This window comes from Euphorbia lathyris, chromosome 9 (assembly GCF_963576675.1).
Source record: "Euphorbia lathyris chromosome 9, ddEupLath1.1, whole genome shotgun sequence".
NCBI lineage: Eukaryota > Viridiplantae > Streptophyta > Magnoliopsida > Malpighiales > Euphorbiaceae > Euphorbia > Euphorbia lathyris.
The window spans coordinates 12,887,742-12,910,470 of NC_088918.1; the positions used below are offsets into that span (position 1 = coordinate 12,887,742).

The following is a 22,729-nucleotide window of genomic DNA, read 5'->3' on the forward strand; positions in this document are numbered from 1 at the left end:
CTACATGTATTTTGGGTTAGTTTTTGGTCTTCGTAATTATTACCGAAGTCCAAAAATGTTAGAAGACTTTTTTTTTTTTATTTTATTTACGATCCATTTGTTTTACCTACTGTTTGTTGTTGCTGTTTATTGTTAGAAAAAGAGATTCTTTGTTTTTGTAAAAGGCTACTTTTTAGGTGTAAAAGACAAAAAGGATATATATAACCAAACACCTAAAATTCTCTATTTTGAAATGAAAAAGCAAACAAAAGTATAGAAATGAACAACTAAACACCCAATTAAGGATCTAGATATCAATGAGATCTGCGTTGCGACTAATGCTAATTTGCTAGTAAATTACATCAATGATTATTGAACTTTCTTCATTTTCACACTGCTAAATTTCAAAACTTAACATATAAAAGTTACGTAACTTTACATTTTCTAACATTATAGTTACTAAAATTTAATTTATACCTCAAAATTACCGTTTGTTACCTGAAAATAGGAAATTCCAAAACTTTATGATATTCTAACAAATTTTAATCAATTTAAATTAATCATCCAATCAACTTTAAAAGTTATATTAGTCATCTTGCAGAGAGAGGGGCTCCTCCATTTCTCTACCCTTTTTTCTTCCCCTTTGCTCCTTTTCTTTTCAAGCTTCCCCCATTGTCACCGCCTCGCCTCCTTCTTTTGTTCAAGTTCTCTTAGGGGAGGAATGAGGAAGCTTGTCTTCCTTCTTCCTCCTCCCATTTATGTTTTAGTTTTTGTTTTTTTAGCTTCAGTTTTATCTTTTCTTTCTAGTTTGAAGTCTATATACTTTCTCGAATCTCTTTTCCGTCAGATCTACACCTGTTAGCTATACTTTTATCGTTTATTCTTTTTTCGGCCTTAGCAAGAGCAGAAAAGGTTCATCTTGTCCGCAGATCTATAGATCTGCGCGGTTGCAAAAAAAGAAAGGACTCAGATCCGAATGTCCGAAAGAGGCTAGATGATGAAGAATGGATTACAACTGTTTTTCAATGGAATTCGACTTCCGAGAAGTATATGATTTCTATTTTGTTGTATTTGTACCCTTTGTGGTTTTTTATTGCTCTTTGTAGTCTTTTTCTTCCTCTTTGTAGTCTATTTTCTTCCCTCTGTGATCTTACTGTATGTGTGGGAAGTTTTATTGTGTTGTATTTGTACTTTATGAAATTATGATTCTATGGAATGAAATACGACACTTTTATATAAAAAAAAAAAAAAAAACTTTAAAAGTTATATTCACCTTTATTTCTCAATTTAATATAACAAAAAAAAAATTATCTTCAAAAATATAATAAAAAAATCATTTTGATACATCGAAAAGGAAAAACAAAATATCAGAAAAATTACAAACAAATTTTAGTAAAATAATTTAAAAACCCATGAAATTCATATCACATCAAACCACCAACATAAGGCACTTTGGTCGCCGGCAACCAGAAATCCCCTTGAGTAAAGTTAGACACGGTGAAAGCCACCGCATCTGTAGCATTAATCACATGAAAACCAGGCCAAGTAACTCTACCACTCGTCTCCGATCCACCTCCTCTGTTATCAAATTCCGCATAATAAAGTGTAGAAAGCGCAAAATCTCCATTCCACAACGCCCAACCCGTCGGATCAATCAAACTATCGATGAACGATTGCATCACAACAACTCTCGAATACTCCTTCCACGGCCGACCGAGGTACGATTTTGTGCTTTCTAGATCTTCTGCTGCTAGAATACTGCAATTTTGAATTGAAATGCCTGTGTTTTGATTTGGATCTGTTCTTCCTTGAGCTGTTACGGTGTTGAATTGGCCGGAGAGTGGTTTTCTAGAGTAGATCTTGCAGTTTTGTAGAACGACGGCGGCGTTGCCGAATATGTAATCGATTGTTCCGTACACTTCGCAGTCGCGGTAGAATTGCCGGAGAGAATGAGTGTAGAGTGTGTCTTGGTAGCCTTCGAATCTACAACTGAAAAAGGCTGATTGATCTGCGCCGCTTCTTAGTGCTACTGCTTGGTGCTTGATTGCTCCGGCGGTGTTTTGAAATGTTATGTTTACGGCGACGAAACCTTGCCCAACAACGACTGCACACAAAAGAAACACTTTTATTTTATGGAAATCGTTTTTATGCAATTAGGTAGAGCTGTAAATGAGCCGAGCCGTTTATGAGCGATTCTGTGGTCGGCTCGATAAAAACTCGGCTCGACTCGGTTCGATTTTTAAAGGAACAGCTCGTGAGCATCGTAAATAAGCCGAGTTTGAACAGACCAAAGCTCGGCTCGAGGCTCGATTAGACCATTTATGAACAAATTTTAGTTTGTAGAAAACTATATAGTTTTGGGTTAGTTTACAAATATCTAAATTTAATATCATTTCATTTGCTATTAGACGAGTTCGTTCACAAACATAATAAATGAGTAATAGACGGACTATTTGTAAGCATCTTGTTTATTTATTCACGAACTTTACTTGTGAGCTTGTTTATGTACACAATTAAAAAGCTATTTGCGGAACTTCATAAATATAATTAACGATTTGCTCACAAATAATTCATGTTTAGATAATTTTCTTAATCAACCAAGTTCAAACAGGATTTTGGCTCGAAACAAGCTCGAAGCTCGGCTCGAGCTCGTTTATTTTCTAATGAGTTGAGCCGAGCTTGAGCAAATCAAAGCTCGGCTCTGGCTCAAGCTCGTTAATTTTGTAGCGAGTCGAGCTTGAGCAGGCCAAGGCTCGGTTCGGCTCAGCTCGATTGCAGCCCTAGTCCCAATCCACGTTAAAATTTCTCCTATAATTGGTTTGACAATAAGCACATTGAGTTCTTTTTTATGAAATCCAATTAGATAAAAATTGTAGAAGATTCGACCGTAAAAATTCCGTGGTATTTCAAATATTCTGGAACTCGTAATTAAGAAGTGTATATGCAGTGATGTTCACATGAACTCTTTGGTCATTCACCTTTAGATTTAGCCTAAAACTTAAGATTATTTTAATCTCCACTTTAGAATTATAATAAATCTTAGATCTAACGATGAATGATCAAATTTATTTGATGATCAGGTTCATGTGCTATAAGTGTAAATGATCTTACCAAATGTTGCAGAGTTAAACGTAGTCCACCCATCAACGACACTCCGGTTGCCAGTAATCACCGTTCGATCCATCCCATCTCCGATGATCATCACATATTTTTTGTACTTAGGTATCGAAACATACTCATTATAAACCCCAGCAGTCACATAAATCACATAATAACCGTCGCTACTAACAGTATTATTAGCCGCAGCATTAACCGCGTCGCTAATTGTCGGATATTGCCCACTTCCATCTTGATTCACCACAACAGTTCTCCTCACCTTTACATTTTCCAAAAACGGCAAATTAACCTGCTTCAAAATTCTCCCTCTAAGTCCCTTCGGAACCCACCCGTCGCTAAAAAGAGCAAGAGAATTTCTATAAAACTTGCTCCCATTACCAATAGGGGTTAAAAGCTCATTCAAAATACCCGAACCCACCGATCGTAGCCCTTCGACGCACGTTTCATGATTAGTCAACGTAGCACTAATCAACGTTAGTAAATCATTAACCCCATCACTATCAATATCGTTCTCAATTGCAGTTGCGTTGAGTGCTTGCGAAATGAAGTCGATGTTCAATTCGGCTAAGAACTTGCAATCTTCGAGTGCCCGAATGGTCGATTCGAACGACGTAGACGGGAGATTAAGATAATGTTGAATTAGGGAGTGGAAATTTCTTGCATTTGAGAAAGATTGGCTCATGGAAATCTTGGCATAATCTTTGATTGTGCCTGGCTTATTGAAAGGTAAATTAGATTTACAAAAGTATGGATAAGGTGTGGAATTGCAAAGAAAATCTGGTGTGTTAAAAATTGGTAATGAAATTGCAAAGGAAGAGGGGAAAATTAGAAGGAAATAAATTGTGATTAAGGAAGATAATAAGTGAGAAATCATGATTAATTAGTTAATGGGTGATTGTGGAAATTAAATTAAATTATGGGTTTAAATAGAGTTTTTGGATATTGTAAAGATGAAGCTAAAAACGTGTATGACATAACATTTCTAATATAACTTCACCACCACTAATTTAGATTTCAATAACGTGCAGGGAGTATAAGAAGAATTGGTACATTTATTTAATTAATTGTATGATAATATACACAATTAGATATTTTTAATAAAATATAAAGTTAGATATATCTATTAGAATGTTTCTTCATTTGTGCACTAATGTGTTGCTCATTAGAGTAACTCTTTTCTTTTCTTGGGTTTTTAGGCGCTAGTTGGGTGGACATAGCTCTCAACGATTAATTGGAGATTAGTCGGAGATTAATCAAATTTGTATTTTTGTATTTTTTATTTGTTACTCAACAAATTATTATATAAATTCAATATATATTACACTATCTAAAAACAATAGTATAAAATTATTTAATCTAGAAAAGCAACATATATTTGTAACATATATCTTTAAAAATGTACAAACGTCAATATTTCAACAACAATATTATTAAACAACTTAAAAGTGAATTATAATAAAGAAAAAGATAAACTCGCAATAAAAAATGTTATCCTTCATTGTCACTTAGGCGGCGCCTAGGCGGTCGAGGCGGAGCCCAAGCGGCTAAAAATAGGCTATGAGCCAAAAAAACGTCTAGATGGACTAATCGGAGAAAATTGGGACGGATTCTCGATTTCGAGCGGTTAGGCGGTTGAGACGGTCTTCGTTTTGAATAGTGGGTGGGCCTCTTACAAAGATTTATGTCTTGCCTAGGTGTCAAGCGGGGCGAGAGACGTTCGCTCTTCGCTATGAAAACACATAGAGTTCGTTTGGTATGACGTAATGCAATGTAATGTAATCAAACTTGTAATGTAATCAACCTTGTAATGTAATGAAATGGAATAGTGATTCCATTACCATGTTTGGTTGACAAACTAAAAAAATGATGAAACTTAATTACCGTTACAATACTGATATTTGCTTAGTTAAAATGTAATCATAAAATTTTATTTATACAATTAAAATCATCGAAAAACATGAAAACGTGAAAAATGAGAAAAACATGAAAAAAATGTAATAAAAAAGACGAAAAACAAAAAAAAAATCGTGACGGGCAATATTTCGTCACGTTTTTCAAGTTTTTCGTTTTTCGTATTTTCGATGTTTTTTTCATTTTTTATGTTTTTCTAGTTTTTTGTTTTATCGCTTAATAAGAATTGTGCATAATAAGTATTAAAAATAAAAATGCAAGAGTTAGTCGTAATGGGGATTCATGTCTATTATTTATGTAATGCTCATTACATAAATTTGTAAAGAAAACTTGAGTGGTGTATTTGTGATTCCATTATGACAAAAACAGTATGACCCATCCAAACATAGTAATGAGCCTCCATCGTAATGGACATTCCATTACGATACTCATTATGGCGTACCAAACGGGACCATAGAATTGAATTTTCAAATATAATTCCGCTAATAAATTTCAACTAGAATAACATTTCTTATTGTAAATGAATAGAATTTAAATAAAAATTTACTAAAAACTCGAAAAACGTCCCAAGTAAAAATGAGTTTCTACAATTTAGAGATATTTTTTTTAGAAGATTGTTGTAGTTTTTTCACAATAGAGTTTTTTGATCTTAGGTTCTGATCATGATATAAATCCATTCATTCCATTCTATGAGGATAAGTGAGCGTTCGAAGAGTACAAAAGATTTGTAAGGATTAAGGACGATAAAAATGCAACGAGAAAGCATCGAAGGGTTCAAGACAGACAAAATGAGCATTTCGAAAGTCGCCAAGTCACCTACCCACACGACCTGGGAAGTTGCTGGGCGTAACACGAGCAATGTAAATCACCTTGCTCAATTGAGCAAGGTTCCTTCAATTGGGCTCCACCACTCTTTTATGCCTCCTTATTTACCAAATTAACCATTCCTTATTACCATTATGATATCCTCTTATTACAATTTTACCATCTCTTCACAACTCTGTCACCACCTTAGTTATTAGGAGTGCATGTGGTCAGTTAACCAGTTCATTAAGGTTAATTTGATCGGTTTTTAAAATATACTAACCATACACTAATCCATTAAATTTGGTTAACCACTAATCGGTTAACCAATTATTCGGTCGGTTAACCTTTTATTTTGGTTTTTAACCATTAGTAAATAGCAAAATAACAATATAAGCAATGAACATGATGAATAAAATATTAAAAAATGCCTAAAAAATTACATGGTGAAGGAAACATGTTTGGTTTGAGCTATAAAAATGTTTCGAAATGACTCATAAACACACATTCATAAATTTAAATGGACATAATAATTCTTTTTTTTTATTAATAACACATACTGTTCAAATTAAAATGAAAATAACATAACATAATATGGTAAGATCTTCATTTTTCAAACTACTAAGCTTGTCAAACCTGCATATTAAATTAATAATCAAATTCAAAGTTCATAAAATAATAAAAAAAACTTGTAACTTTAATACAACTATATAATTACCTTTTTCTACATAAAAAAATTATATAATTACCTAATATGTCAGCTCATTCATCAACCAAGATTTTAGGATGATCATCCGTCACATAAAAAGATTTGAAAAATAAGAAATGTAAAAATATTAATAAATATTTTATATCAAATATTTATAAATAATAGTGATAAAAACAAAACAAAATAAAATGAAACAACAAAACTATTAATATCTATCTGAGCAATCTCTTCTTCAATTGACCTTTGCTCCATTAAATTACATGCAGTTGTAGGATGCTTCACGCAATCTTGCCCACAAGTTAGTGCTTCCACAAAATGAGGAGTAAGAGAACTCCTAAAATAGTCAAGTACTCGACCTTCAGCATTAAATGCACTCTCAGAAGCAACAATGGACACTGGAATAGTCAATACATCTTTAGTCATCATACCAAGAACTTGATATTTAGTGGAATTCACCTTCCACTAGTTCAAGATGTCAAAATTAGGATTATTTTCCTCTAAATCTTCACACAAAGTACTTCTCCAAATCAGATTTCATTTCTAACATCCCAACATTTACCTTTTATTTCTTAAACATACCTACCAGATATGTAGAAGCATTCTTCACTTTTTCAACCACAACATATTCCTACAAACTTGACTTGTCCCATTTGTTTTTGAAACACTATTTGTGGTCTTTGATTCACAATAAAAATCAAACATTGTAAATAAAACTACTTTCACTTTCTCTTTCAAGTTTATAACACTTAGAACAAAATGGAAAGGAAAAACTGTTGGTAAGTTCTCTTCTTCATTTGAATGCTGCACTCATGCTTTTCCTATCATATAACATGATAAATATATGGTACTATTATCCAAAGCTTTTATCACATTTAATGCATCAGTGAACTACCATTTCTAGTCTCTCCCACAAAAGCAATAAGAATTTATCACATTTAATGCCCACATGAATTGATTGATTTAAGGTCAAAGCTTGAGTTTCTAGAGGTTGCCTATTTGACTCATTTCAACTCCACTTTGTGCTTGTCATATTATGAAGGGTTTTTTTCACTATTACATGTTTCCTACAACAATGATTTAGTTGAGCTCTACAATTAATTAATTAGTTATCCATAATCTCTATAATTTTCTTTCAATTACTGATGTGCTTAGATAACATTTTAATTTTCTTATCTTTATATTAGTTGGTTTTTTTTATCTAATGATCTATCTTCCAACGATTAATTCATTGCTTTTAATTAGAAGTGATTATTATAACTATTTTTAACTAGTTGACTTCTGATAAACTAATGTATATTTTTTAAAAAATAACTTCATATGTTAAGTATCAGAGATAATTTAGGTATATGTAATAATACCAATGAACACACTGGTACGAAGCCGGAAGCATGAGAGGAACAAACTAAATCTCCTACACCTTCTACTGATGTGGCGAATAATACTGTTAATGCATCAAAACCACCACATACAGAAGAAAAAGTGCGGAAGGGAAGATCAAGGGCTTGGTCACATTTTAACAAAATTCCTTGTTCAGTTCCTAAAGATCAAAGGGCCACATGTAACTATTGTAAGAGAACTCTTTCATGTCCAACTTCTAGTGGTACAAGTTGTTTAAGTAACCATCACTAGTACAAAAATGGCCTTTAGTGACGCCCTATTGGCAATGGTTTCTAAACAAAACTGATGCCAAAGGTCTATGGGGTCGGTTTTTTAAAAAAACCGACCCCAAAAAAGATTTATTGGCATCAGTTTTTTTAAAAAACCGATGCCAAAGAGCTTTGGGGTCGGTTTTGATAAAAACCGACCCCAATACTATTATCATTGGCAACGGTTTTTTAGAAAACCGACCCCAATGTTTTATCATTGGCAACGGTTTTTAAATTACCGACTTCAAAGACTTTTTAATTTTTGAAGAAAAGATCATTAGAGTCGGTTTTTAAAAACCGTTGCTAATATTATTATTATTGGGGTCGGTTTTTCAAAAAACCAACCCTAATAAAATTATTAGAGTTGGTTTTAAAACAAACCGACCCCAATTAATTTTTCATTCACATCGGTTTTCCTAAAAAAACCGGAAAACCGACTCCAACTTTACATGAGTAATAACCTATAGTAAACAATTTTAGTTCACGCCGTAGTCGTCTTCCCCAATGTTCACGCAGTCCAACAGGTCATGAGAGTCATATTCCCCAACAGTTCAGGCTTTCGATTTCGCCTAACGCGTTTCACAGTCGTCTTCCCCTAATGCATTTCACGGTAGTTCCTTTTGCTTCCACTTATTCACTTTCCATAAGGAATTTCAGAAGTCGTCTTCCCCTATACCGAGAAGGACTCGAGCAGTTCTTCCTAAAATCGTGTTCCCCTATAAAAACGACTTGAGCATTTCACGAAGTGGTTTTCCCCTAAGAACGACTCCAGCAGTTAGGAATGACTTCAGCAGTTCTTACTAAGTCGAGGAAACCTTCGTCTTCATCAGTTTCTTCCTAAATCGGAGGTTTGTCTTCTGTTTATCTGATTTTATTCATTGATTGTGTGCCCTAAAAATTCCTATGTTGGAGGCTTGTTTCCGTTAATCTTCTGTTTTTCTGGGCAAACAAATCCATAATCATATATGTATGTTCCTTCTTCCATGATGCACACCTATTGTTCGATATAATGTCCCAGAGAGACATAGCCACCTGTAACTCCCTCATGCCTATTGTTCCAGATTGTGCCTCATGTGTGTGTACGGCTTTCCTGATTTGTGCCATATAGTTTTTAACAGATAAGAAAGCTTTGGGCCTAATTTGATACGGTATTGCTACGATGGAGATGTGATATTGCTTGTTGTTGGTTCATGCTTAATGACACTCTAGGTAAGCATTTATTTCTCTGTGTGTACGTCTTTCTCTATTTTGAGATAATTTCTTAATTTCTTAACTGCCTCTACAATATGCCCTGCTCTATTGTTTCCTTTTCTAAAATCATAATCAACAATGCTACTTGATTTACATCTCTCTTAAATTAGATTTTTTTTTTTTGCGGGGATACAGATTTCCTGCTTGTTCAAATAGTCCAATGTCAGTTTTGCAACAATCTAAACATTGAATCATGAAATAAAAATTTTGTTGAGTGTGCATATTAGATTGTATTGGCATAAAAATCATTAGGTTCAAGTATCATTTTAGCATCACTGAATGTTGTAATGAGATTAAACAGACAGGAAAAGAACCCTGCATATTCCTCTAGGACTTCGATCCAGATTCAAAAATTTGAATCTGCATCATCTAACTAATCCAAGCAGATATTCATAAGAGCAGATGCTTCAAAAATACCAACAATGTCAGGATTTCTAATTATCTTTGGTGGTTTATATTGACTTGCTGGTGCTCCATTTTTCAGAGCCATTTTAATATTGAAATTGGAATTATGAATATTTTGCATGGCTTCATGTTTAATCAATTCAATTAGGCTTGTACACCAACATTTGAGGAGGAGCATTTTGGAAATCACTCAAAGTTATCAATAAAGAAAATTATAAGTACATCAATATTTGATGTTTTATTTATTTCAATATATTGATTCAACAAGTAACTTACATATTCAAAAAAGTAGGCAGGAGAGGGTAATAGATGGAGCAATATGCATAAGAATTGGAATTGCTGATATGATATAAAAATACTCAGAATATCAAGTTAAGTGCAATTTTATAATGGTACCATTATACTTTTTAAAGTTTGCAAATTGCAACAATTTGAAAAGCTTATTAATTAGTTTAGATAATTTAAACTTCTATATGGTTTGGTAAATATACTTATAACATTTCTCATTACCCTTTTATTCATATGATCTTTTTTATTCCCCACCATTTCTAGCTCAATTGTTTTTGTTTTTTTTTTATCAAAGATCAATTTTATACTTCTAAAACTAATTTAATTCAACTTCCAAATTAATTTCAATTTTCATTAAACATTTTAGATTTTAATGGGTGCACTTTATTATTTTTAGTAATCAAATCTTCTGATAATGTACTTTAAAAACCGACCTTTAATAGATACTAACAGAGGACCTATATGACCCCTATCAAGAGAGGAACAACACCTTCTAAGAGCTTCAATTGATTCTTGCAAGGCAAGCATCCCTCTGTAACTTCAAAGAAAATCTTCAAGTGTTTTGGACTAGTTTCAAATTCAAGAAACTGGCATACTCTGAAATCTCTACAGACATAGAATTTCTCATTACTAGCTGAAAACTCCCCCATTGCACACATCAAATCTCTCTCTGTTATAATCTCATTGGAATTCTTTAGAGCTCTAATAAGAAACTCTACTTTTGGACATGAATTATAAAAACCAGTAACTCTCACAATATCCTATAAAGTTCTCTATAAATAAGTAGTCACAACCACTTCATATATCTTCCCCACTTCAACACCTTAAAAATAAACTGTTTCTTTGCCAACAGTAATGCCTTTTAATTCGAAATAGGCAGCAGTTGGAAGGATAAGGAATTGGGTTAACTCTGGAGGTTGCATTATATCCAAGTTAATACCCATAGGACATTCTGATGCAAAGTAATCTCCACCTAAAATCATGACATCTCCTGCATAGTACTTGAGCTTGGAATGCTTCCAGTTGCAACACACTTGACAAAACAATCCCATCCCAGAATATGGATCCAAATCTCTTTGAGAATTCATGTTGAGCCCCACCAAGAAGAGTTAAGACAGATTCTCTCATTTCAGGATCACTAATATAATATGCATACTCATTCTGAAGATCATCACATAACATAGTTGTACCCACTTGGATTCAAGCACCTTAAATGCTTTAATTAAGCATATAGCATATGGGGCAGCAATCCTATCTACTAAATCATAGTGCCTAAGGGCACAAAGAAGATGACAATACATTTGTTGCTCAATATTTGGGTAAATTACATACGTGGTGTACAACTTTCAATTTTGCACACTAAAGTGTATAACCTTTTGGTGACCTCCCACTAAAGTGTACATCAGGTAATTGTGACCGGTCAACCCAAAGTCAACGCGCCACATCACCATTTTGACTCAACTAAAAGTCAAAAAATGACCCACTTAATATGAAATTATTTTTGTACCCTTTATTCTTTATATAATTACTAAAAAACACCATTTCTTCTTCCTCCATTTTTTGCAATTTCTCTCTCTAAAGCTTCCACTGTTTTTACCCTTTCTCTCTCTAAATCCTATCTCTCTCTCAAGGGACTTTGAAATTTACCCATCTCTCTTCATCTTCTTCACTATTCAAATTTATTTCTTTCTCTCTCCAAATTTATTTCTCTCTCTCTAACCTCTCTTTAGTTAAATCATAACAACACCATTTTTGTTCAGATTCCTAATACGAAGCCAAAATGAGTTCGTTCCTCTCATAATCGCCAATCGCCTCCGCAGAGCCGTACAGTTGCAGATGATGGTGAAGCGTAATAGAGATTCTGGAAAAGGTATTGATTCGATGAAGAATCCAGTTTCTTATAGTTCTTCTTTTGTTTTCTATTTGTGATCTTCGTTTTTGGATCTGGTTTCTTATGCCAATTCAAGTTTCTTGTGCGCTTTTTTGTCGATTTTGTACGAGCTTTTTATTGCGGTGAATTTCCGTCGTTTTTTCAAATGTAGAGTTTGGGAGATCCGTGAGATCTGTTAGGTATTTATGCTTTTACTTTTTGCATTTATATTTGATTCTCTTTTTATTGTTTGATCAGATTTAACCTGAATTCTGGTCAGTTTCGGCAAGCGGGTGGCGGATTGCCGATTTGCGGCAATTTCGATTCATGAGTTCGTTCCTCTCAGATGGATTTGCTTGAGAATACAACCATTGATGAGGAAATTGATTATGTTTTGATGTATGAACCTGAGATTTAAGAGACAAAAATGGTGTTGTTATGATTTAACTAGAGAGAGGTTAGAGAGAGAGAAATTTGGAGAGAGAGAGAAAAAAATAAATTTGAAGAGTGAAGAAGATGAAGAGAGATGAGTAAATTTCAAAGTCCTTTTAGAGAGAGATAGGACTTAGAGAGAGAAAAGGTAAAAAGAGTGGAAGCTTTAAAGAGAGAAATTGCAAAAAAAAAATGGAGGAAGAAGAAAGAGTGTTTTTTAGTAATTATATAAAGAATAAAGGGTACAAAAATAATTTCATATTAAATGAGTCATTTTTTGACTTTTAGAGGAGTCAAAATGGTGATGTGACGCGTTGACTTCGGGTTGACCGGTCACAATTACCTGATGTACACTTTAGTGGGAGGTCACCAAAAGGTTGTACACTTTAGTGTGCAAAATTGAAGGTTATACACCAAAGTGTGAAAATGGGTAAAGGTTGTACACCACGCATGTAATTTACCCCTCAATATTTCTACTTGAAATGACCTCAGGCGGACTAATGCAAGAGAAAGCCTGACACCAATATTTCTACCTGAAATGACCTCAGGCAAACTAATGCACTTCAATGTTTGCCAAAAGCTCAAAAGGATCCACTAAACCTGAATAAAAACATCACTGTTTATCATTCAACAATTCCATTACCAAGGAAACTATATAGGAAACCATAAAAATTTATAAGTGATTTGTGATATTTTTGCTATTGCTGAGTTGTTTATAAGTGATTTGTGATATTTTTGCTTCTTTTCTTATATTGTCCTAAATTTTTGTTTGGTATTTCTTCAGGTTGAGGTGGAACGGAGTGACGTTGCTGATACACAAGTTCCAGGTATGATTTGATTTTAGTCTTTGTATTCTCTTGAGAAAATGGTTTGTTTTTTCAATAATCAACTGTGCATAATTAAATAATGTGAAAAAAAATTAGTTGTCCAATTTATTTTAAAAGCTTTTCCGCTTTATTTAGGTATGTTACTCTTCCACTTGTCCAAGTCATTCTCGAAGTTTGGCTTTGAAAAATTCCAGACTATGCCCCATGCTTGTGTACGGCCTGTCCTGATTTCTGCCATATAATTTTTACCAGGTAAGAAAGCTTTGGGGCTAATTTGATAGGGCATTGCTATGATGGAGATGTGATATTGCTTGTTGCTGGTTCATACTTAATGACACTTTAGGTAAGTATTTATTTCACTGTGTGTCTTCTCTATTTTTAGATAATTTCTTAATTCTAGTTTCAATTTTAGTTGATTTGCCTAATTTAATTGAGTTGGTGATTGTAGTGTCTTATAGCATTTATGGTTGAAGCATATTGGGTATTTCATTGATTGATGATGCCTGGCCTTAATTTCTACTACTTCTATATATATCAAGTGTCATTGTGTATGAAATTGAGAAACCAACATCTAGCCGGATGACCATAAAGGGAGATTACTTGGGTGGGATTTACGTATAAGCCTTCGCGGATGAGCAAAGTGTTGTGAGCTTCGGTGAGGATGCTTATGTATGTGTTTGGAAATTAAGCCATCAATGACTCTAACGAATGGAATTTATCAAACATAATATCAACTGCTCTTCGGTGTGATTCTTGTCTAGTTTCTCTTGTAATGAGCTTGAACAGGATGTTTGAAAAACTGCTCTTTTTAGTTAAAACAGTGTCGCCAAGTGAAGGCACCGACAGTGCCAACTCCAGCTCATGCTCCTGCTCCACCAGTAGTGATCAAGCCACCAAGAGTCGACTATGTTATTGTTAAATACAGGAATCACTAATGTTGTGATAGATGCAAATGTGTGCCTCCAGGAACTTACTTATGGAAACAGGGAGAAATGTGGAAAATGCTACACTAGTGCAACCACCCACTGCAACAAGCCTAAATGTCCTTGAACTTCATATATATGTTTATGGAGTAAGAGGTGTAAATAGTGAGACCAGCTGAGATGCTTGTAGAACTATATCCAGCAGCAAAAGCATCAGAAACACTCTCATCTCTTTTAGGAAATCCTGTAAGGCTTGAAGTTTTTCTTATGGTATGCATTCTAGACTGTCTTCCTGTTAGGAATTTTTTGTGCATATGCCTGCAAAATTGAACTTGAGTCCTAAACATATACCAAACTAAACAAGTCATTCTGATATGATATGTTTTTTTTCTTCTACTTGGTGACCAACATCCTATATGATTTTATCATCTAGACTGTTGAATACATGAACATGTGAGGTGCAGTAACAGTATATATTGCATGGACAAAATTGCAAGTTTAACTGACTTTTTTAGCATGGCCAAATAATGAGGATAGTTGTTGTTTTCATCAATTTTGATTGTTATGTTATTGTTTGGATAGCTGCATGAGATACTATGATAGGAGGAGGTCTCGAAGCCCATACCAAAGAGAAAGAGGAAGCCTTGATTATGGCCAAATTCCATGCCTGAGGAGAGGGATAGCCCAATTGATGGTGCAGCTGAAAGCCCTTTAAATGATAGTTGTTAGAAAATGGGGAAGTGATTGATAAATTGTCTTGGGTTTGAACATCTTTTCAGGGTGGTTTGGTAGCTACATTTATAACTACTGTGGTAATTCTTTTTATTAAACCGCAATCTTATGAATTTAGTTTTGAGTTGAAAATTACAGATCAGTTGCTTCTATTGTGCATGTGTTTTGAACTTAGTTGAATTCCACCATATGTCTACCCTGTTATCATAAATTTACACTTTTCTCATAATATTTTACACCATCTTGGTTATTCAGGGAACCCTTATGTTTGTCATTTAGACTCCAATCCACTAAATACATATAGAAAATACCTTACCTTGATGCTAAGGCTTGATGAGTTACCTTTTAGGTTTGTCGAACATCCACTAGTACAAAAATGGACTTAGGCAACGGTTTTTAAGCCGTTGCCAATTTAATCAACGCCAAAAATTGGCAACAGTTTTGAAACCGTTGCCAATGATCTAACTTTTAAGTACAGTTTTTTACCATAACAGTTGCCAAAGACCACTCCAACGAGCGTGTCTGAAGTGCCAATGGCGTTGGTTTTTCTTGTAAAACTGATGCCAATACTAAGATCTTTGACAACCGTTGTCTATTACAACCATTGCCAAAGATCAATGGCACCAGTTATTTTTATAAAAGCATTGCCGATGGTAAGATCATTGGCAACGGTTGTCTATTAAAACAGTCGCTAATGATCAATGGCAACGATTTTTCTTATAAAACTGTTTCCAATCCAAGATCATTGGCAACGATTTTCTATTAAAACAGTTGGCAATAATATTGTATTGGCAACACTTTTATAAAAAAACCATTGCCAAAGATCAGATCATTGGCCACGGTTCTTGTCGTAAAACCATTGCCAATGATCTTACCATTGGCAACGGTTATTATCGTTAATCGTTGCCAAAATCTTACCTTTGGCAACGGTTTAAACATAAATGTCGATGCTAATATGAGTAATAAAACCGCTACCATTGTAATATATTAGCCAATATTTGTTTTAAAATTGTAACTGATATATAATTACCAAACCCATATTAAAGTTTTTTAAATTTATTATTTTAATAAATATAATAATTAGATATGATTTAAAAGATTTTAAAAGTTACTAAACAATATTAACATACAAATTAATTTCTCCATTCACAATCACTTAGTATCAACTTTTTGTTTTGGTGCAGTACTTGAAGCAAATTTCTCCAATGCATCAAAATAGACTGCACATATATACATAGTATCAAAATTTTATCTCTAAAATATATAAATTTTTTTTATCTAACTCATGATTGTACTTACAAAATATTTTTCTCATATATCTAAAACCTCGTATTAGATTCACACTATCATGATAATGCAAAAGTATTTCCAACATGTACGGCATCACGTAATATCCACACGCATCTGATCCAAGTTGTTGAGTGCACTGCGTGTTTGGAATTTTAATTGAATAAATTATTAAATTATAAGTTTTCATCATCATATGTAGCTACAATATATTATTCAATTATAAGTTCTACAGAAAATTTAGCAGAGTCTCCTCTATAAAACAGATATCTCCTAAATATAACTAAGGTAAAATCTACATAAAACTGACACATACAAATCTGACAAATTCAAAAACTAAGGAATAAAAAACTAGTGAAACTAAGTAAGAAGTTCAATTTCAAAATCAAATTTACCTTAGTTTCAAAAATTTAAATAAACTTACCACACTTTCTCAGCAACCAAACAGAGGAAAAACAAAATCAAAAACTTCAAATTCAAAGCGACAATTGAATGAATTTATTACAATTAGGACTAAATTATCGCTTCTTAAAGATTCTTTATCCGTAATAAATAAAAATAGCTCAAGCAAGTAACCCCAAATATATAAAGATGTGTCTGTCCTCCAATTGAACTTTTATTTTCAGTAAATTTACCAAGATTCCACTTTAGCTAATATCAAAAGTTGTCAGTCAGTCATGACTCACGCGTCTGATATTAAAATGAAATTGGCAAAAGTTGAAATTTAGCCTCTCATATTTGTATTTCAGCTTTGTTATATTTGGCCTTTGGTAGACAAATTTGTAAGTTGTTACATGCATCAACAGCACATGGTTAAACTATTGTCTGTTAAATTTAAGTAATATGATTGAAATTCTATTTATGGTTGCATAGCTCAATTATGTCCATTAAAAATGGTAAAAGGAAAGTGTAGCATAGTAGCTAAATTACAATTCAATGCTACCACAAAACCCATCATAAATATTTTCATCAAAAACTTTTTAGAATCATGAAAGGAAACGAATGGGCACCAGTTTCAGCTTAGCTGGCCACTCCCACTACAAAACATAAAGAAACTTTGGATATTCATATTCTATTGGGGGATGTATTGCGTTTCAAAGATAATAAGAGAGGTTAAGCTCTTCCTCCTCCTCAACCATATTTACCTTTTTCTCTAGTTTACTTTCATAATAATTCAACAGAGAGAGTGAGAAAGAGATCATATTTGCCTTTTTTGCTGTCTTTCACTCTCTTATCCTAAGAAGCTTTTCTTACTGTTTTAAGCTTATTCTATAGGAACAAATAGGTGATTTGGGTATCATTCTAACGATAGACATGGAAGATTATCCTATTATCCGTGAATTTCCCTTATAATTAGGTGCTGATTTCCTTTACAAGTGTGGTAAAGGAAGATTATCTTATTATCCGTGAAGCTACAAAAATTGAACTCACTATCAACCCCATGTCTCCTCCTCCTCTTTTTACAAGAAAAATTCAACAACTTAACCAATCCATCAGAAATATATTTCTCTCATTCTCATAGCAGCTGAAGATATTTTATCAGACATCTTTATTCTAATTGAGTCCTAGTGATAATATTTACTGCAGACACATAACCCATGATCATATATAGATCCATAACACTAATGTAGAGCTTTTCAAGTGCTATTTATCTAAAATCTTTAAGGTTCAAAAGGCATTTGCAAGGAGCTGAAGCAATTTCAAGACACAATATCTACATCCCATAATTAACTGAAAACTGAAAAGCATTTCAAACATAAATTAAAGACACAAAGCAAAAAACTACAAGGAACCTGAACTGGGTTGACTAGAAATCCTATTGACTCTTCTTTAATCCACTATATATCCTAGTTGCTTGCTCTCTCAAACTTCTTACCATTTATAAGTTGTAACAATAAAACTAATTGAAAAACGAAAGTAGGTGAATTCTACTCACATTGAGAGTTGTTCTTCGGTTACTGCCACAAATAAAACAAAATTAACCTAATCCGAAATACCAAAAGAAATTAGTAAAGAAAGGACTTAAAGAAGTATACTCGATGGCTTTGAAAACTGAATTAGCAACTATCATTATTCGTTAGAAGTTTGCGTCTTCTTTAAACTTGAGAAATTAGAAAACAAAGAAGAAATTAGACAAGGAAGAGAGATTGAATACCTGGATCTGAAGTAGGTTATCGATTTGTTTGAGTATATGGTAATGGATTTGTTTGCCTGGAGAAAAAGAAGATAAATTGGAACGAGTCGGAAGAACTGATGAACTATTAGAACTGGGTAACTGCCTGAACTGTGTTGAGTCGTTCCTAGGGGGGAAGATGATGACAGCGTGAACTGTGTTGAGTTCTTAGGCGGGAAAGATGATGACTGCATTGTTTTGCTAGGTTAATTGATTTAAAATTGGTGTGGGTTTTTAGGAAAACCGATGGCAGACCAAAAATTATTAGGGTCAGTTTCTTTGAAAAAATGACCCTAATAATAATAGAATTTCCACCGCCAAAGATAATATTATTAGTATTGATTTTTACTAAAACCGATGCCAATAAAAAAAATTTGGGTAGGTTTATGTAAAAACCGACCCCAAAGATAATATTATTATTATCAGTTTTTTAAACAACCGATGCCAATAATTTTTTTGGATCGGTTTATTAAAACAACCGACCTCAATAATAATACTATTCGCAATGGTTCCTAATAAAACCGATGTCAAAAGTCTTTCACATCAGTTTTTTAAATAAACCGTGGCAAATAAAGTATTTTTGGGGTCGGTTTTTTAAAAAACCGACCTTAAAGACTTGGTGTCAGTTTTGTTTACAAACCATTGTCAATGAGCCATCACCAAAGGCCATTTCTGTACTGATGATCAAGGGTTTAGAGATTTTTGTCGTGTAATGCAACCACTTTTGTTATCCTTTTATGCATACCAAAATAGCTAGAGATGTTTACAATTGCTATCAGGGAGAAAAATTGAAATTGAAAGGATATTTAAAGAATTTGTATTCAATGGTTTGTCTTACTACTAATTCATGGACTTCCAATCAAAATTTGTGTTATATGTGTCTCACTCTTCATTTTATTAATGATGATTGGAAATTGCATACAAGAATTATAAATTTTTGGTCATAGTGGTGAGGTGATTGGTAAGTCTGTTGAGAACTTGAATAGGAAATTGAGAGAGTCTTGACTATAACTGTTGATAATGCAACAACAAATGATGTTGGTGTGAGTTACTTGAAAAGGAGATTGTATAGTTGGAAAGGGAGTATCTTGAATGGTGAATACATGCATGTGAGATGTGCTGCTCATATTTTGAATTTGATTGTCAAAGATGGTTTGTCTGAAGTAGATGATTCTATTGGAAGGATTCGTTCTTGTGTTAAGTATGTGAGATCTTCTCCTTCTAGATTGCAAAAACTTAAAACTTCAAGAGAAATTAGATATCAACAAACTTTTATGCTTAGATGTGAAAAGCTAGATGAAATTCCACTTACTTGATGTTAGAATGTGCTTTGAAATTTGAAAAAGCATTTGAATAGTTGATATCTACTTATGCTAAATATGCTAGTGATCTTAGAAGTAAACATGTTATACCTAGTGATAGAGATTGGGCGTATGTTTAGGGGTGAGCATCGGTTCGGTTCGGTTACTAACCGAACCAAACTGTCGGTTAACCGAACCGAAATTTGCTCTATTTTCATAACCGAACCGAACCGAATAAGTTTGGTAACCGAATAAATTTGGTAACCGAATTTGATTTAACCGAAAATTTTCGGTTCGGTTCGGTTACCGACCGAATAACCGAAAACTCGAAATATTTAAATTTTTGTATATTTTTATTTAATTAGTTTTCTGGTACAAAAGTTACAATTGAATAAATTAAAGGCTATCAAACCAATATATATATATATATATATACAAAGATAAAAAAATGTATTTTTTAGGATTGAACTTTTTATTTATATATATATATAAAGATAAAATTATATTTTTTATATTTATATATTAAGTTCGGTCGGTTATCGATTATACCGATATTTTTTTTTCAATAACCGAACCGATAACCGATTACCAAATTAAGCTAAAATTAAAACCGAACCGAACCAGAATATTAAAATAACCGAACCAAACTAAGATTTCGGTTCGGTTATCGGTTACCGGTTTTTTTGCTCACCCCTACGTATGTTAGAACTTTGTTGCCTTTTCTAGAAGTATTTTATAACACTACATTGATTGTGTCTAGCTCATCTTATGTGATGGGTAATGAATACATGACACAAATTTATGATCTTGGGATGATGCTTATAGAGAATTATTTATACAATTAATAAACACGTCACATCAATAATACATTATTATTTATAGAATTAATTTAATATTTTTTGGTAGATAAGGAAGGCTCAAGGCTTATGGGAAAGAAAAAACAAATAAAAAATTATATCCGAACAACTCGGCGAAACAATAATCCTTTTGTATTAGCGGAGAGGAATTTCTAGAAGCCTACAAGAGGCGCATCAAACTCATAATGACTTAAGAGATAAGAACCTGCGAAGTTCGTTAACTAGTGTATGACTGCCTTCTCTATAATATTAATTGGTTACATTAAATTTAGTTTGGTTATTTGATTATGAGATTTTGATAGACATTAGTAAATGATAGTTGACTTTATTGGTTGATATTGGTGTTGAGAATTGAATTAGAACAAATAATTTGGATAATGTGTATATTTAATGTGACTCTAGAAGGGGGTTACAACCTTAGTTCAATGTTAGGTCCCCAATTAATATAGCTTTATGCACCAAATGAAGACGGGAAGAGGGGAATGTTAAATATCTCACATTGCTTAATAAATAGAACTAAATGTTGGATCCTTCGTTGATATTAGCTTCACACTCCAAATGAATTGAATGTGAGAGGGAAGTGTTAAATATTCTACATTGTTTAACAATGGAACTAAATGACTCTTTATATGTATGAGGCAGTATTCACCTTTTGAGAGTGAGATTAGGTCTTATAGCGAGAAAAAGAAGAAACAATCAAAATAGGAAGTTTCTAGAAGATAATTCTAACATTGTAACATTTGAAGAAGAGAAATAAGATGAAATGTATCACATATCTCATATTCAGGATAATCATCTTGATAATCCATGTATTTCAATTTTTAATCTGCAATTAATTCATAATAACTATCTTGCATGGAATCAATCTATATAATCTATGCTTTGTAAGTAAAAGAAAGAAGTGATTTTGTGTTGAGATATCAAGATATTCCTAGAGAAGGATTGACTATGGTCAAAGTATGATAGCTTGGTTACATTTAGGTTATTGAATTCATCGGTATGCATCTAATTCTAGACAATTATGGAAAGATTTTATGCAAAATTTTGGAGATATAAAGGGTCTAGTAACCTACAAGATTGAAAGGGAAATTAGTCAATTTTCACAAAGCAATATCACAATATTGTAATACTGTGTATAGATTATTGAAAATTACTGTGTATAGATTATTGAAAATTACTCACTTAAATAACAATTAATGTGTATAGATTGAATCAAAACGTCATGTATTATGAAAAAAAAATTCTTTAAAAAGACATCTATTATGAAACAAAGGATGTAACTTCGGGCTAGTTATTCATAGTCCTCCAAATATTAGGAATGAAACCCCATACTATAAATTTTAATTTCTTAACATCAAAATCATCCAACTTTGCATTTGATTTCTCTTCTAGTCTTTTTTCCAGATTCTAGCAATAACGGTCATCGAAAAGAATACGAGGCTAGATTTATTCACGTGTATTAAAAAATAATAATAGATATATAGTTTGGTCTTACTAGGTTCTGTTGATGTCAAAAATAGAAAGGGATGAGTGAATGAAATTAGGTTTGGTGATATTTACATTAGGTTTAGTGAGATCTATGTTATTATTATTTTTAAATCCATGTATAAAATATGTTTTACATGTCCTTCCGGTGACCATCAAAAGACTAGAGAAGAAATCAAATTAAAATTAGATGATTTGATGTTAAAAATTTAAGTTTTATGGAATTAGTATCCCATTTTTTATACTTGAAGGATTATGGTTGTAACTGACACGAGTAACATGAATAACTTCTAGTTTTTTTTATTAAAGATGGGGAGGGAGCAGGGACATCCCAACTAGGTTGGCACCTCCCTGAAAACTCCGACCCAGATATTATTAAAAGAAAAGAAAAAATCAAAGTTCATACAACTAGAAAAAGTGAGAAGCTAAGTGAAACGGAACGATGGCCGACTCTACATATTGTCCCTAATAAGACCAATCCAGTAATATGAATAACTTCTAGTTGAAAGAAATGGTAAATTATAGTCATGATTACTGAATTTTGTCCTTTTTCACGATATAGCCAATAAACTTTAAAATATAATTATATCCATAATAATTCATGTAAGTCACAAGTTATTAGAACATTTCCATGCGTAAAATATAAAATAGAAACTATATACATATTTTATTTATTATTTTACATGTGGAGAAATTTTGATTAAGAAATATTTTAAATATTCACAATGTACA

The 22,729-nt window shown here is 32.8% G+C and overlaps 1 protein-coding gene, 2 long non-coding RNA genes and 1 pseudogene across 8 annotated transcripts; 1 reads left to right on the plus strand and 3 right to left on the minus strand.

The window, feature by feature from the left end:
- Positions 1–1,248: 1,248 nt before the first annotated feature.
- On the minus strand, positions 1,249–4,245 carry LOC136207211 (probable pectinesterase/pectinesterase inhibitor 20). The gene is made up of 2 exons (XM_065998528.1): positions 3,091–4,245; positions 1,249–2,083 (listed from the first exon to the last, which is right to left on the minus strand). The coding sequence occupies exons 1-2, from the start codon at positions 3,968–3,970 to the stop codon at positions 1,404–1,406; spliced, it is 1,560 nt and encodes a 519-aa protein (XP_065854600.1). The 5' UTR covers positions 3,971–4,245; the 3' UTR covers positions 1,249–1,403.
- A 4,389-nt stretch (positions 4,246–8,634) lies between these two features.
- On the plus strand, positions 8,635–15,046 carry LOC136206087 (uncharacterized). Of its 6 annotated transcripts, XR_010676209.1 has the most exons (7): positions 8,635–9,014; positions 9,285–9,375; positions 11,871–11,980; positions 12,239–12,379; positions 13,197–13,239; positions 13,492–14,432; positions 14,745–15,046. It is a non-coding gene; the product is annotated as an uncharacterized lncRNA (long non-coding RNA). The 6 variants fall into 6 exon arrangements; XR_010676212.1 differs by lacking the exon at positions 12,239–12,379 and having other exon boundaries at positions 8,636–9,014; positions 9,228–9,375; XR_010676210.1 differs by lacking the exon at positions 12,239–12,379 and having other exon boundaries at positions 8,636–9,014; positions 9,275–9,375.
- On the minus strand, positions 9,791–11,667 carry LOC136205466 (probable indole-3-acetic acid-amido synthetase GH3.6; annotated as a pseudogene).
- A 1,137-nt stretch (positions 15,047–16,183) lies between the features above and the next one.
- Positions 16,184–18,469, minus strand: LOC136205575 (uncharacterized). Its single transcript, XR_010675998.1, has 3 exons — positions 18,337–18,469; positions 18,118–18,164; positions 16,184–16,320 (listed from the first exon to the last, which is right to left on the minus strand). It is a non-coding gene; the product is annotated as an uncharacterized lncRNA (long non-coding RNA).
- Positions 18,470–22,729: the final 4,260 nt, after the last annotated feature.